This window comes from Calonectris borealis, chromosome 4 (genome assembly GCF_964195595.1).
Source record: "Calonectris borealis chromosome 4, bCalBor7.hap1.2, whole genome shotgun sequence".
NCBI lineage: Eukaryota > Metazoa > Chordata > Aves > Procellariiformes > Procellariidae > Calonectris > Calonectris borealis.
Genome location: NC_134315.1, coordinates 82,371,985 through 82,388,756, shown reverse-complemented (window position 1 = coordinate 82,388,756; position 16,772 = coordinate 82,371,985). Strand labels below are relative to the sequence as shown.

The following is a 16,772-nucleotide window of genomic DNA, read 5'->3' as shown; positions in this document are numbered from 1 at the left end:
ACCAGGAACAAACCACTATAAAAGCCGCTCATCTCCAGAAGCTGTGACTTAGTGCTGTACAGACGGGCTTATAATATTTAATCACTTCTAAGATTTGCATCCGTGTTGGGAGGGCTACGCTTACGACCTTAATTCAATCCGTTAACAGCCCTGCAATGGAAACGATCACAAGCGATGAGGCTGTCAGCTACTTTTATACTGTGGATTAGTCAGAAATAGTTTATATTAAGACGGGAGAGAGATTCACGGTCTTTCTTACGGCTGCCAGCTTCTTGGCAGTCCCCGGGTGTTCACTAAGGTGCGAAACCTTAGAAACGGACACCCTTAAAGGACACAGAATTACTCCTTTAGCTCTTAAAAGCAGCTGGATGAACGCGAGCACTTACTACACGGAATTCCGTACGGAACGCCATGGGAACAGGGACGAACAGGAAGGCTGCTAACACGCATTCACACAGAACCGCTAAATCCGCTTCACCGCGCAGCCGAGCGGGGCGCGGGAAGCCCTTTTAGCCCATCAACCATAAACATTTCCTTTAGCACGGTGTTGGGTCCATGGCCGCTTCCCCCCGGGGCTTCGCTAAGCGCATCCCCGTCGCTGGAGCTCGCCCCTCGGGGACCCCCGCCGCCGTTAACGGCCCCCCGACCCCCGGGGTTGTCGCTCCGGCTGAAGAACCCAACATACGCCCGGGTCGTACCTACCTGGCCCGGCCGACCGCGGAGAATCATGGCTGCCGCCGCGCTCCCTCCCCGCGTTCAAAATTTCCCGCCGCAGCCCGCGTGACGTCACAGCCCGCCGACGCGAGAAGGAAATCACGGGCACGCAGCCCGGCGCACCCGTTGCTGCGCTGCGCATGCGCGGGCGGCGCCGCGGGGGCTTTTTTCGCTTCGGCGGCCGCGCGTCGCGCCGGGATTGACGACGACGGGGCGGCTGGAAGGGGGCAGGGCCGGCTGCGAGAGGCGGGCGCGGGCGGTGCGGCCCGGTGTCCCTGCGGTGACGTTGCTTGGCGAGCCCCTGCGGGCGCGGCGGTAGGTCAGCGGGGCGCGACGGGGGGCAGCCGGTCACGGCGGCGGCGGCGGCGCTGGTGGCGGCGCAGGTAGGGGGCGCTGCTGCCCCCCCCATCCCGCCGCCGGGCGCATGCGCCGGACGCGCCGGCGTTCGTTGAGCTGAGGGGGTTGCGCGTGCCGGGCGGTTGGTCGGGCTCCTCAGGTGAAGGGCGGGCGGGAGCCGTCTTGTCAGGGCAGCGCCGCTCCCTGCGTGTCCCCCGCGAGTACCGCCACTCGTGCCCCTTCACCGTGCCGTGGTCTCGCCTGCAGCGGCCCTCATCCTACCCCCGTGCCCGCCTCCTGGGCATCCTTCCCTCCCGGTGCCCACTTCTCCCGACTTGTGTGGCCCCTTCCTGAGGCTTTCTAACCGCCCCTGTCCCTCACCGTCTTTCTGAGGCTCTGCCGCCGCAGCAGCCCGTCGAGCCCGGCTGGTGACTTTGCCACGGGTCGCGGTGCTGGCAGGGGTGCCTTCACGCGTGGTCAAGGCCTGACACCTCGCGTTGGAGGAAAAGGTCCCATGTTGAGGGGGGGGACATGGGGAGCGGCTGACTCTGGGCTTCCGTTACTGTTTTTATGCATACAAGGTCCATGAGCAAGCACGGCAGCAGTGCTGAAACCTGCAGTAGTCAGTACCCGTGCAACTGGCAAATGTATGGCCGTCGGTCTTCTCAGGAACCGGGATTTATCCAGTTGCTCTGCTGACAAAGATGAAGTCGGGGCTAGAAAATTCTCTTTCACATTGTGTGTTTCGCCTTTGTTTGAAGGGTAAAGAAGTTGAGGCTCTTCTGCAGTTGTGCAGTGCTTCTGGGCCAGTGTGTGTGCAGCTGCTAATAGGGCAGCAGAATGTCTTGTTTTGTGCCCACCTCTATCCTGCTCCCAACTGCTTGTTCCTCCTGCTTCCCTTCATCAGCTCTGCTGCTTATTTAGCTTCTTAATGATTTGGTTTAACCCACTCATCCAGCAGGGAAGGACCAGAAAATAGGAACTTACTTCTCAGGTCACAGAGTTGAACTGGCTTACCAGAGGGTGAGGTACTCTGAGGGAGGACTGTGTAGTAAGTAAGATGAGAGATCTGGGCTGCCCTCTTGGTGTCGGTGAACTGTTGGTTCATATAATTGAATCCATCTAATCATAGTCTTGTGCTGCTGGTCTGCGTTTTATTAAAAACCCATTTTCCGCCTCTTGTGATGACAGAGGAAAGGGTAACCATGGCAGGACTGATACAGTGGGATCTGCCTATCTCTGGAAACAGCCTTAACACCCATCGCTGTCATGTGGAAGCAAAGCCTTTTCTGTTTGTGAGCACACCAGTTTTGTGATGTTTCTTGAATGCCTTAAATGTAGGTTTAAAATGATGTATTCGTTTCATTGCTTAAAATGGGGAAAAAGCAGGAGGTTCTCTGTTTTTAGGTTAAGAAAATTGTGCTGTCCTTTCTTAGCTCGCTTTCCGTAGAGTGAAGTTACAAGGCAGCATAGGGACTTAAACTGCTGCAGCTCTGCCTGTGTGTATATTAGAGTAAGAATACCCAAGGTGGATTACAGAATGCGTCTTTGAAAATAGTTTCAGGTTTGCTGAATACTTGTATTTATTTTGGAGTAAATGTCCAAAAGAGGAAATGTTGCCACTGACTATGTGGAAATATTTGCATAGTATAAAAAGTATTTTGAATGGTTCTTTCTCCACTCCCCCTGCCCATCCTTGCCCCATTTTGCTATTTAAAATGCCCGAAGCAAGGAAGCATTTGCATCAGAGCTTAGTGTAAAAGAATAAAGAATATTTTATAACAGGAACCCTGTTTCTTCCAGACCCTGGATTACAGTTAAATTTTATTATGTTTTTCTAGATCTTTATAACAATAGAAGTTGGGTTGGGAACTTGGCTGTGTACAAGTTAGCACCAACATGTTTCATGTTTGCCTTTTAAAGAGTATAGATTAGTTACTATAGATTTGTGTGGACCTGTGTTATTGTGATTTACATTATCTTTGCTTTCCTAGATTTCCTTCCCCCTGCTTAATTGTCCCTCCTTTTCCTGGTTTCACTCTCGCACCTAGAGGCACTGTGATTTTATTTCATTTCAGGAAAGCCAAGAGATGGCAGCTGTTTTGCTTTAACAGAGTGAAGTTTTGTCCCTGCTTTTGCTTTCTTTTGATTTTAATTGTTTATCAGAATGGTGCTGGCAGTGTAAGAGCTGACAAGTCACAAATAGAGACCATCTCATACCTTGGCATTGCAGCTTTCATTGATGAGTTGAGGTTTGCAAGAGTAATTGCGAATGAAGAGAATACCAACAAAAATAGCGAGTGCAATGAGTTACTAACATGCTTACTTATAAACAGTATTTTCTTAAATCCTGAGTTTTAATGTAGTGTTGCCTCAGGTATAAGTATTTTACTACTAAATGTAAGGTTGTATACAGATTCTAATTATAGATTCATAGCTGACGTTTGCTCTGACTCTGTATTTCCAAGCTCCTCCAAAGAAACTTTCTCAAAGCTTCATTTCTAAAGCCAGTAGCACAAAGTGAGGGGTGTCGGGGGGAAGCTCGAAATACGGCTTGAAGCTGTTTTTCTTTGAGCTTGAATGAGAACCTCTCTCCTGAGAATCAAGTCCCAAGGCTGAGTGACTCAAAATGCATGAAACACTTAGAGGGCTTCTTAAAATAAAGCTTTGCTGTACATAAGCCATATTCATTATATGTCAGTGTGTATTAAATACTGTTCAGCTACCACAAGTATCCCATAATGATGCTTTACCTTTAATGGTGCAACTCACTATAGCCCTCAGCTAAGTAGTATATTTTTCTGCTGATTATTAATATTAATGTCTTGCTGAAGGGCTTGAATGGAGCTTGAACGTCTGCTTCTGTTGGGAGTTTTACCTGGCTTATCTTTTCAAGGTAATTGCTGACCTTTCACTATCTTGAGTGGTCAGCTCACAGCAGGGAGAGAAACTGATATCCGCCTAAGGAAGCCCAATTTGCACAATAATTTGAAGACCATTTCCATTTTTGTCATCCTGTTGTAGAGGTGGGCTTCCTTTCTGATGACTGTACTCACGTTTCCTTCTATGCTGCCTTGGCAGGGAGCTGAGAAGTCTTTCATATGGTGATTGCTACATTAATTACTTGAATTTTTGTGTTAATTTCATTTTCAAAAAGCTGTCTGCTTTTGGCTTTGTTTCGCTCATGTAAAATGAAGTACTCTGGTGACTGGCAGTTTTCAAGGAGGACTGACTAGCTACAGCGAATTGAAATGTGAACAGAAAAGATGAACTGATGCATTAAAAAGGGTTTATATTTTTCAAGGTAAATCTGTACATTCAAGTCACATCCCTCTAGTTAGTTGCTAATTTCTAGGGGCCCTGTTCTAAGGTTCTGACAGAACTCGGTTTGCCATTAAAATCAGTGACAGCTGATGAAAGAGCCCTAACCAAAGAAAGGCAAAATGTCTGTTGAAGTGCAGCACACAATGATTGCCCCATGGACTTGCAAGTAAGAATGTGTTAGAACATACTTAAAGGCAGGATTGGAAGGTTTTGAATTCCTGCTCTCTGGTAGGGCCTTGGCAATCGACAGAGTGAGTGGTTTGCATTTTTGACATAACAATTTTTAAAAACAAACTTTACTATTACCAGACCTGCCATGAATATCAGCTGCGTGTCTTAAGTATATCTTTACATTGTATCTATTTATAAGGATTAATAGATGCTTCTCATTTGGAGGTCGTACCATAAATTTTTGCAGGGAGCTCTTCAGCTGCTCTGTGTGTGTCAGTGTAACCTGTTTGCAACCACTGGATTTATGATATATGCCTGCTGAGCACGGTCCTTTGGCCAGCTTTTTCAGAAATCTTCTATGTAATCGAGCTTTTTTTCCCCTGCTTTGGCTTCTACATAAAAGAGTAATTTCTGAAGTTTATAGTGCTCTGGTTTTTTTGTGTGTTGGAGATACAGGGAGTGGAGAAAAAATCATTTCTGTCTTTTTTCTAGGCTAAGTCTAAGAAAGTGTGTTTATTGGGAGGGAAACGGCTTTTTAGATTTAGTTTTTGTAGGCTCTCTTTAGCAAGTAGCTTGCTTTTCTGGTAACAGGGAAGTTAAGTATTGTTAAAACATACTTTGTGACCTGCGCAAGTGCTTTAAAGAATTCAGTTACATATATTTATATTTAGTAGTCCTGCTTGTCTGATAACTTGCAGAAGCAATTGGAACTGTGAATCCCATGACTGCTGCTGTTAGAAATCTAATTGGGAGGGCAGACTGTTAACAAGGCATTTTGAATTAACACAGTAGTACAAATTTTAAATGAAAAGCCTTCTGTTTGGTACCAGCTTGCCTCCAGTGAATCTCTGTGGCTAAAGGGCAGTACTAGGTGCCATGAGACATGAGTTCCAGCTTAGTCTTCACCACACAGTTATTGTGTGACCTAATTTTCCTCATCTTCTGTATGCTTTGTATTTTTCTATGCTACAAATAATGAATGGCACATAGTCTCACAGGGGGTGCGTGAAGTTTTTAATGTAAGATAAAACAAGAATGTTTACTCCTTGAAATAAGAATATTTTGATTTTTCTCAAAGGTTATATTTAACTTTCAGTTGACAGAATGACAGGAATGGAGACTGAGACTGCAAGAGACAAAGCCATGGAAGAAGAAAGCACTGAACAGAAAAAGGAGAGAGAGAAAAAGAAGAGGTCAAGGGTTAAACAGGTGCTGGCGGATATAGCAAAACAAGTGGATTTCTGGTTTGGCGATGTTAATCTCCACAAAGATAGATTTCTCCGAGAACAAATAGAAAAGTCCAGAGATGGGTGTAAGTTTATATTCAGTATATTTCAGTAGACAGATATGTTTAACTTTCTTCTTCACTGTACTGCTGGTGACAGTTACAAGTTACTTTAAGGTGCATGTCTACTCCTGGGGAAGACAGTAGTTTCATGCTGGAAAACAGCATTAGGATTAGCAGCTCAGGAGGCAGAGCTTGGTATTAGTTTTTAGAAATGGTATTTAGTGTTTCTCTTTTTCCTTTCCCTTACTACCAGACATAAGTTAGAGGCATCTGCCAGGGTAGAAATGACTGTTTGGGAGACCTGATTTTCTTTTCTTAACTTTGTATCGCTTTAAGAATAAGCAAACAAACAAGGGGCATTTTGTCCTTGGAGGTACAAGTCTTGACTTGTAGGGCAGATATATGCAGAAATTAGAATGTCGCTTGGATTTGCGGTTAGATATAGATACTTTTTTCCGATGTTTACTGCACAAGTTTGAGAATTTGTGTATTTGCACGTAGGGATGCTCTGGGTCTCTTTAGACAATTTTTGACATGGTTGATTTGACTTCAGAGTAGGAATTTCAGCTTGGTTCTGAAACTATTTGCCAGTTTCTGAAGAAATAAATTTACACATTAGCTGCAGTGACTAGTATGCTTTTGCTTTAAAAAACAGTACGTGTGTGGTAAATATGGTCTATCAGTATAATTGTTCAATTAAGATGGACTAGAAGTGTGGTATGTCTGTAAAAAGAGGTGGTCCTTTTCCACCAAAACAAAAAAATAGCGGTTTCCAGAAGTGTGTACTTATTTTTGTTTTCTTAAGGAGTCCATATTTATTTAAAGTGTAAATCATTAGTCCAGTTGCATTGTGTGAAAAGTGTAGCCCTCTAACTGCTTGGTATAGTCCTCAATTATATTGAACTCTAAACCAGTTTTAGAAAAAGGGCCTTCAGAGGATAAAATTTACCCTACATTTTCTAGAGATACTTGAGCTTGGATGTCTTTAACTTTTTTATTAAAACTAATACTACATAATTTTCTGTCAAGGTTTTAGCAGCATGACTCATTGCAACTGAAGTGAAGCAGGGGCTCTTTTGTGTTGGGAAGAGGGGGTTAAACACATAATTGAGTATTTGAAGGAGTGGCATGTTTTCAATGCAAATTGTTTTTCTATTGTAAAACTACATCAGAAAGGGGGTTTTCTTCCTTTCTTTTCAAAGACAATAGTTATCAATGGGGAGGTAAAAGAATGAAATTCCTTTGATAAAGGTTAGTACAAAAGAAAATTAAATATAGGTTTACTTGAAACTTTAATTTTGATGGTAAAAATTTTCTGTAAATCCTTGGCAGCATGGTTACATACTGCACTTATGACTTGCAGATTGTTTTACAAAAATACTGCCGGAGTTTTAAGGTCAGATTAGAATACATAACTACTGCTTTCTAGATTATATCAAATGATTTCATCATGTGCACCTTTTTTTATCCCTAGATGTTGACATATCGCTTCTTGTTTCTTTCAACAAAATGAAAAAATTGACTACTGATGGAAAACTGATAGCTCGAGCCGTTAAAAGTTCATCTGTTGTAGAGGTATTTAATATTCCACTCTTTTGTACTTGCTGATGTTGGAGTAATAATGATCGTGGTACTGAAGTAGGCCATAATCTTATGGAAAATGCTTGTTCATTTCTTGTTACTTTTAGTTGGATTTAGAAGGAACTAGAATCAGAAGACGCCAACCGCTGGGTGAGCGACCAAAGGATGTGGATAGTCGCACAGTCTATGTGGTAAGGTTGTACTTGTTGTATATGCCTGGTGTCTGTCTGGCAGAGTGCTTTATTTCTCTTTTGATCTTGCTGTTAATTCTTTAAGAGTGCAAAACCTACTGTGTGTTGTCTATGACAATCTAATTGCATAGTATTATTTACTGTATCAAGAGCAACAAAACCAATGTAAAGCAGCTACATAGTTTTACCAGAATTAGAAGGTAGATTTTCTTAGAGAACATCATGGATTTAGTACCAGAAATGTTTACATAAGGTATAAAAGCTAATAGAATTTGATTGTCTTTTTTTTTTTTGTCCAAAAGAAAAGGACAGTGTGAGGGAGGGAAATGCGTTATAGATGTACTGAACTTGTAATGCTGAGGCCGATAGAGTGGGGTTAATGTACATGTTTAATGCAGTAAATATTTTTGTATCAGAAATGTATCTGTGCATCAATATTCTTATTAACACAGGGAGGGACCGGGCAGGTGGCTGGCTACTGTTGCTTGTGCAGTGTACCTACAGGAAGTAAATTCAGCAATTTATTGGCAGGTGAGCGCTGGCAGCGACCATGGCAAGAAAGGGGTTAGTTTGGTACACTGAATTCTTGTACCAGCTTAAATCATTTTAAATGCTGAGCAAAGAGCTGCTTCACCTGCAAGTAAGAAAAGGTGCACTTTGATTTAGCTATTACTGCTTTCACTGGGGTTTTCTGGAGCAAAACTGGTACCAAGAAATATTTACAAATTACATTCATGTAGTCAAAGCTTTAGAATAATAACTTTATTAGTTTTATCAAACAGGAACTGGCTGAGTTTGCAAGACAGTCAGGGGTACTTTATAAAGTACAATCTGTTTACAAAATCAGAGGCAAGTGCCATGACACAAACATCATTCTTTTAAGGGCAGAATGTACCTAAATGAGCTAGTCTTGGTTTAGGGGGCTTTGGGAGTGGCGTGGGGAATCCTCCTAATAGCACACTATCCTGTGGCTACCTTGATACTGAAATGATTCATTAATTCAAATGAAAATAGCTTATGCTGCTGGAAAAACTCTGCATCTCGACATGGTGTTTCAGATGTGTCAGAGTGGAACAGCTATTATCGTATTGTTTATCCACTTGAGTGGTAGCATGGAAAGAGATTTGATGGTTGAACTGTCACTTATATAAAATCCCATGCAATTTTTTAAATAGAGTTGAAGCCAGTGTGGAATTCCCTTTGTCTCTAAAGAAAGCTTTTCATGACTAATGTCAATTTAGGTATATACCTGTAGCTATTAGCAGCTGAATTAGTAATTTCAAGCAGGCACCAAGCTTTCTGTGATAAAGATACATAATAATCATGGCCAAAATGCCAGCCCATCCACATAAAGAGAAGCTGGATTACTCTGATCATTACGTTCTTTAACAAAAGCACAGAAAAAGTTATTTTTAAGTTATTATTTTTAAGTTAGTTTTTTTAAGTACAAGGTGCCAATCATGGTATTTCCCTAATGTGATTACAGGGACTGCTTAGAACTTCTCAAATACTTTGTCTATATCATTTTTTGGAAGAGATATTCGAAATTTAATGAGCTACATAGTCTATACATAGCTTAACTACATAGCTAAATGGTTTTTAATTTGAAGCTTTTCTATAAGGCCGAAATAAGGAACTGGTGTGTTTTGTAAGTTACTGAATTCACAGAGATCTTATTTAGAGAATATCTAGCCACCCATTGTCTTCTCTTACTGCTACCAAAAAGGGGGGATTTTTTTCCTTTTTAAAGACTAGTGTATGAGGTATCTGCTCTTTGTACTGCAATTACAGAAACGTTAAGCCGTCTTAAATGACTGGTATGTAGCAATGGTGGGAAGCAGAAGTAGTCAAGGTGTTGGTAAGTTTTGTTTCATTCTGGAGTAGGTGAAATAAAGATTTTTATGTTGGATTAATACAAAGGTAACAGTTAAAGCCTCCACTGTGAAGGATTGTCTCCAATAGTAGTATGTTTTCTGAATTTATGCAGGAAGTCCAAGCTTCATTTCTGAACTAAAAATTGAGACTTAAAGATGTGTTTCTTTAAGGAATAGTAACTTCATTACTTGGTATTTTTTACAATTTCATTTAATTTAGGGGAAGTTTTCATTAAATTTCTCGGAAATAATCTTACGGTTAGTGACTTTTTTTAATATGCTTTAACATAAACTACACTTTGACATACAGTATTATTTTGTACTCATCCCATAATATTTTTAAAGCTTCAAGTAACTGGCTTTACAACTTTATACCAAACCATAATGAAATGTTTTTCTCAGGCAGGCAAAGTGCATGCAAAAATAGTTTTCTACTTGAATGTGATAAATGTTTTCCTACAAGAAAAAATGGTTTAGTGCAGTAACTTAACATCCAAAAAATGAAGTATTGCTGACTCCATTGTTCTATAGGCACAAATCTGAGAATAGGGTTTTAAAGTATTCGGTTGGGTCTATTTAGAAATTGCTGTCACAGGATTTCTCTTTGATTGGTGAAGGGAAATGTTTAGGAACCGAGACATGATGTCTGCAAGCTGCTAAAATGTCTTTCTATATGAAGGAGTTTATAGGAATAGAAATCGGACAGTTTTATCATCCAAGAAGCTGGCTAAAAGTTTCTGATGCATCTGATTAAGTAGGCCGTAAGTGCTAACTGCTAAGCTTTGAAATGTCAGCTACCAGCAGGAATTTATCAGTTTGAGTAGTGACTCTTTACTGACCTACAAGAATTCTGTCTGTGATACCTTGATTATAACAATTAAAAAAAAAAAAATCCTTGTGCTTTGCAGTGGATACTTTAAGACAATGCAGATACAGCTGCAGCTGAGGTCTTGGTATCTGTCACAGGAAGAAGATAAACATCTAAATTTAATGTGTAATATATTTGTTATAGGTATATGAATGATTAGAGAACCATTTTCAGATCACTGTTTTTATTATCTGAGTTCTGTGACCTCTCGACAAGAATACTTACTGAAAGAAAAGACATTTCTCGAAATTGTCACATGAAACTTAAATATATTTTATTATGACAACTTTTTAATTAGAAGATGTAGTAAACCATCCGATACAATGGTAATACAGTAGTGAGAAAATGACATTTCTTTCCTCCTTTTTTTTTTTTTTTTAGGAGCTGCTTCCCAAAAATGTCAATCACAGTTGGATTGAGCGGGTGTTTGGGAAGTGTGGTAATGTAGTTTACGTCAGTATACCTCGGTATAAAACTAGTGGCGATCCAAAGGGATTTGCTTTTGTTGAATTTGAAACTAAAGAGCAAGCAGAGAAAGCTATTGAGGTGAGTAATGGTGCCTCTGGTCTGTTAACATTATTCCTGATTGTCGTGTTGTGATATGGACGGTGTAGTCTGTACTAGTTCGATACTGAATCTTAGAGAAACTGCTGAAATATCATAATTTAAAAACTTAAGTTAGCAGGAGTTATGTTCCTGTCTCCTGCCCCCAGACTTCCAATGAATTCCACAATTCTTCAAAAGTGTAATTCTGTCAATAACCTGGAGACTTAGTAGAAATGTAGTGGGTATTTTTTGGAATAATTTGGTTGGCTGCTCTTGACATCTTTTACGGAAATAGAGGTCTCTGTGTAACAGTACAATGGCTATTAAATTTCATCAGACAAGCATGGTCATACGTAATTTTCTGTATTTAAATGTGATTTGAAAGTTTAAAAACATTTATGTTTCAATATAATGGTAACAGATGCATAAAGATATCACACTAATAATGTGAAATCAAGCAAGCTCTGCACTTAGAAAGCAAACCCCAACAACAACAAAAAACCCACAAAACCCACCACACCACTGAAAGTACTGGAAGAACAATGTATACCTCCTGAGTCATGAGGGACTACATCTTTCTTGAATAAATACTGGACTGCTGGATTTAACTTGGATGGAGATTCTTTAATAAAAGAAAATATGATTTTTAGTAATGGATTGTGCATTTAATTTTTTTTTTTTAAAGTTTTTGAATAACCCACCAGAAGAAGCGCCACGGAAACCTGGGATTTTCCCCAAAACAGTGAAGAATAAGCCTGTTCCTGCACTGAATACAAGTAACAGCAGTGTAGTAGGTAAGTGTTATTAAGTTGTTGCGATCAAGAAACAAACTGTTTCGTGTCTCAACTTCTGAAGAGAGAATTTTGAACTGCTGTGTTACTGCAGTCTAATGTCACGTTTCTTAAAAACTTGATAAAAATAAAAATGCATTGTTTGTTTGTTGGCCAATGTAGCCTTAAGAATGAAAGTGTAAAACTGAAAGAAATTAAATTCCTGCCTTTTTGTTTTCCTGCTTGATAAAGAACTTAATTTCTTTTTTCCTCTGTTGCCAGCTACCACCATTAGTCATTGTTAGGCTAGCAGAGCAGCTTTCAGACTGTGCAATAAAGCATTATCTAAGCATTTAGCATTAGCAAAAGACAAATTTAACACGGATTGTTTTAAAAATATTTAGTATTGAAGGGAAAGATACAGACATAAGAGCAAAATTATACTTAAAAGTTAGGCTGTTCAGATGAGTTTGTGATCGTCTGACGTATTTCAGAGCAAACCTTGTGGTATTCTTCTCTCTGCTGAAATTTTCTGTGTGAGGTTTATGAAAACAGTGGATTTTAGTCTTTCTTCCTCTTGGAACTCTTGCTGTTTGAGTGGAGCAGTCTAGGGCGGAATGAACTCTTTTCAGCGTATTTACAATTCCACTTCACATGATTCATAATTACTCGTAAAAACCTGGAGGGTATTGCTGAGAAAAGAATCCTGAATTCACAATTGAGCATGTTTCCAATAAATTCAATCTACTACTATAACTTACAAATCAGCATCACAGGATTATGTTGCAGCTTTGATCACTGAATCATTTTTCCTTGTTTCTGATGATGTAATACCATTTCCCAGACTTCAGACATCTTCCCATCTTTTTCATAAGCATAGTGATGAATCATGTTATATTCTTCACTATTACCACTAATTCTTTGTTACATCAGTAACTATTAGGACAAAAAAAAAAAAACAACACCCATGCTTTTCAAACCATGCTTTAGACCCAGATAAGATGCTCTTTACTGCTTCATACTGCATCCTGCCTATTGTAACTTTGAAGCAAGTAGGCAGTATTGAAAAAAAAATGACTTTTTTGCAGACTGGTTAATTTAACATTCTTTAATTTAGTAGGCAAACAGTTGTTCGTTACATAAATAGCGTGATAGATTCATTGGGCTGAGTATCTCCTTTTATTCTCGGAATATAAATCAGCAGTCTTTTCTTATTTTCTTGTCGTTGCTGTTTGGCCTGGAAGGAGGAAGGTATCTCTTCTCAAAGACAAGTAAGGGATGACATAACAAAATGTGCATTTGTTAAGGAGAAGCAAAGAAGTCTAGCTCCTTTCTTTTTAATGTGAGAGTAAGTTCTTCAGGAATCCTCTAGTCAAGCTGCCCCTGTGACCCAGAGGTCTTTCTCACTTGGTGAGAGAGAGAGTCTTATCTGTGTTTTTTTCTCTTCTGCTTAAAATGCCTAGGAAGAACTTCGGGACGATGTATTGCATCTCTCCTATAGTTAGAGGTGGTAGAGACAGGCGTTTCATTTAACTTCCCAGATTATCGTGATGTGCAATATCGTGATTGTTTACTTAGGTCAGTTAATGTAGTTTTTAATCATTGGCAGTTTTAAATATTGTATTTCTAATACAGAAGAGAAGAAGAAGAAGAAAAAAAAGAAATCCAAAATCAAGAAAGAGAGCAATGTACAGGCAGCTGTAGAGACAAAGGAATCAAACACGAACACTACAACGGAGCAAGTACCCAAGTCAAAAAGACATAGGACTTCATCGGAGTGTTCAGAAATGGAGGGAACTGAGACTCACAGGCAGCCCTCAAAGAGAGAGAAAAGAAAATGGGACAGAACAGAAAGCTCAGAGGTACCTTGGGAAAGCAGGCCGGGGAAGAGAAAAAGAATCAGCTCTGGAGATGGTGAGACATCAACTCCAAAAGTCAAGAAAACTGTTCAAAAGGATGAAGTTCGTCCTGTAAAAGAAGAAACAACAGAAGCTCCAAAAGATTCCAATGGTAAAGTTTGTTGCATCTCCTTTTAGTATTTTCATGATTTATATGCATGAATGAAATCAAATGGCAGATGTATCTCTTACAGATGACAAATGGTAGGCTTAGTAATGAGGGAAAAGTCTAGACGAGGAGAAAACCCTGAGTTAAAGAAATCCCGTTCTTTGCAATTGAAATCGTATTTGTAGTGGCCTAAGTTAAGTAAATAGGAATCTTGATATGCTAGAGGGTAACTAGCAAGTGAGGAAAGGGAGGTTGCAAAGAACATGGCTGGAAAGCAACAAGGAATGTAATCTGTGTAATAAAACAGCATTAGTGAACTGACTTTTGGAGGCTAATAGGTTTATTACTTGGATTAAAGATTATTGAGTAAAACTTTGACGTGCTGGTGAAAGATTCAGACACTGAATTTCTGTCTTTGAAAGATTGAAAACTTAACTGGTAAAAGGTTGTTCTGCTTGGGTCAGTAGGTGAAAAATGGTTGATTCAGTTTAGGAATATGTGGTGTTCCCTGCAGTTAAATTTAAACCTGGTAATGAGTCATTTCAAGGAGATAAGCTGCGTGGAGAATAGGAAAGAACTTAGAACACCGAGGCAGGTAAATCTCATCAGAAGTAAAAATAGTTCACAAAGAAGTTAATATCAATAGAACTTCACTGAAGTAAAGTATGGATTAAACAGTCAGCGCAGGCAAATAGCGACAGTATAAGAATCTAGATAAGATTAAAATACAAAAGAAAAAACTGATGATCCCAGTTTCTTACAGGAGATAAGAAAAAAAAGCAATAGATGGGATTAAATGCTGCATTGAAATCACATCCATGATTAGAGGCTAAACTTCAGGTATTTGAGAAAGTGGACTAGAAATAGGTAGTAGGCTCTGATTTTTGTGAAAGGAATGAAAGAATACTATGCCATTTTATGGAAATATTCAGGCTGTGTATCTGTCAATGTTGGAACTAAACATTTTTCTTTTGGACTTTTTAATGTAGACATTTCTGCAGAAGATGACAAAGATAAAAAAGACACATCCCTTTCAAAATCTAAAAGGAAACATAAGAAAAAACACAAAGAAAGACACAAAATGGGTGAAGAAGTAATTCCGCTCAGAGTACTCTCCAAGTAGGTTATAACACACAACTACGTGATTAGCTTACGGTACCTGGTGGATGGGGAGGGATTTATTGTTTAGTTCCTTCATAGCCTTTTTGTAGCATGAGGAATGCGCATTCTATTTTCCATGGTTTCACTCAGCTAATTGAATTTTTTTCAGCAATACGGGGTAGTGGTGGGCTGGCTTCTTAAAAACCTGACTTTTCAAAAAAGCTGACCTACTGCTCCGAGTGAGAGACCAAGGCTAACAATCCCAGCTTGTTCCATTTGATTTATCCACCACCTCCAGTCCTGGATTACGTACAGGCTGGGTGGGCTCAGCTTTCTTGTTTGTTCATAAAATCATAAATTATATAAATTATGTAATAAATTCTAGTACAAAGGTTTTTTTTGTTGTAGTTTCAACTGCAAAAGGCAGTAGTGACGGCCTTTTGGCCTAATGGTTAACCAACTTTTTGCCTTTCTCCAAACCTCGGGCATTTGGAACATTGTTCTTAATCTTTTTTAAGTGTTTTCCTGCAGTATGCAGTTGTATGAATTGTTTTTCAAAGTCACCAAGTTTTGCATACTTTTTATTGAATTTTTATTGCTTAACAGGCTCATATACAATGATTTCACAATGTTTCCAATCTTGGAAATATTTAATTGAGACTATTTAAATCTTTGTATGTCTGACAGTCCATCACCATTGCTAAAGTGCAATTCCAATTTTTTATACAACAGAGTTGCATATTAGCAACAGTATTAGCCTGTAGCTGGAAAGGTTCAAATACTAGAGTTTTCAAGTCCAAATAGTTCTAGGCAGTAACAGTAACCGCAAACCACCAATTTACAGCTGGTTCCTCAGCAGTTAATACATGGCTAAGTTTCACAAAAATACTTGTGCCTCTAACTGTTGGGCTCTTAGGAGTCACCACAACTAAAACATGGAAGCACTTACTTTTTAGGCATCCAGCAAGTACCTCCATGTTAAAGTAGAGGGGGTCCTTGCCATCTTGTGCTACACCGTGATGCAAGATTGTGTCTAACACGGAGGCCACACGTGCAGTGCAAATACTTTTCGGTATCTGTTTCGATATATTTTCAGTTGATAAAAGAAGGATTCACCATCACCAAAACATGGAAGCACTTACTATTCAGGAACAAAGCAAGTACATCCACATTTAAGTTGTGGGGATCCTTAAGTGGAGACCAAGTAACGGGAAAAAAAAAAAAACACACAAAAAACTAAAAAAAAAAAGCATGGTATATACCGAGTTTCTGATCATGCAATAATCAAACATACACGTATATTACTGTAAATAGGCTGCTTGGAGCTGTAGCTGATTTCTGGAAATGCGTTCAAGAACATTTGGATCCACCGCCACTGAAACATGGAAGCACTTACTTTTTTAGGCAGCTGGTACCTCCATGTTAAAGCAAAGGGAGTCCTTTAAAATTCAAAAATTGCTTCAAATTTTTTGAACATACAGGCCACTGAGAAATTGTCTTGTTTCATAACTCTTATTCTTTTAATTCTTGTTGGAGAAGCACACCTTCCATCTGCTTACAGCCAAAATTCTTCAATTTTCTTTTCCCGGATCTAAAAATCTTGCGACTGAAGTGTGGACGAAAAGAGAAATCCTGGACGGTATTTCAGTATTGCGATCAGGATTCACCTCTACTAAAACATGGAAGCACTTACTTTTTTTAAATCACAGAAAGCACCTCCATGTTAAAGTAAAAGGGGTCCACAAAGAGTGGTAGTTATCAATGACGCTTGTCCTCTTCCACTGAGATTCTGAGACTGCTGCATCAAATACAGAGAAAGAGTTTTAAATTTTAGTTAACTATAGCAAAGGGGGTAAAAAAAGTTTTAAGAGAGCATAAGCATTGCAAATACTTGCCTGACTCATTCCCCCTGGTCTTCTCTTCCTTCGAGTCAAGTTAACAAGAAGTACCTCCTTGAGCTTGTATTTATACCATACCTTGCTATGGAATGGTGTTGCCTTT

At 39.7% G+C, this 16,772-nt stretch overlaps 1 protein-coding gene across 4 annotated transcripts in view; it reads left to right on the top strand.

Moving 5' to 3' along the window:
* LARP7 (La ribonucleoprotein 7, transcriptional regulator) overlaps window positions 1–16,772 on the top strand; it is a 64,731-nt gene that overhangs the window by 32,236 nt on the left and 15,723 nt on the right. Inside the window, exons 1-8 of one of the 4 annotated variants that reach the window (XM_075150305.1) lie at window positions 865–1,029; window positions 5,642–5,857; window positions 7,308–7,408; window positions 7,522–7,605; window positions 10,729–10,893; window positions 11,579–11,687; window positions 13,299–13,673; window positions 14,660–14,789. In XM_075150305.1, the coding sequence (XP_075006406.1) occupies window positions 5,650–5,857; window positions 7,308–7,408; window positions 7,522–7,605; window positions 10,729–10,893; window positions 11,579–11,687; window positions 13,299–13,673; window positions 14,660–14,789 (1,172 nt within the window). In that variant the 5' untranslated portion in view covers window positions 865–1,029; window positions 5,642–5,649. Of the gene's footprint in view, window positions 1–864; window positions 1,034–5,641; window positions 5,858–7,307; window positions 7,409–7,521; window positions 7,606–10,728; window positions 10,894–11,578; window positions 11,688–13,298; window positions 13,674–14,659; window positions 14,790–16,772 lie in introns of those variants that run through there. The other 3 variants (XM_075150307.1, XR_012673637.1, XM_075150306.1) reach the window with 3 other exon arrangements.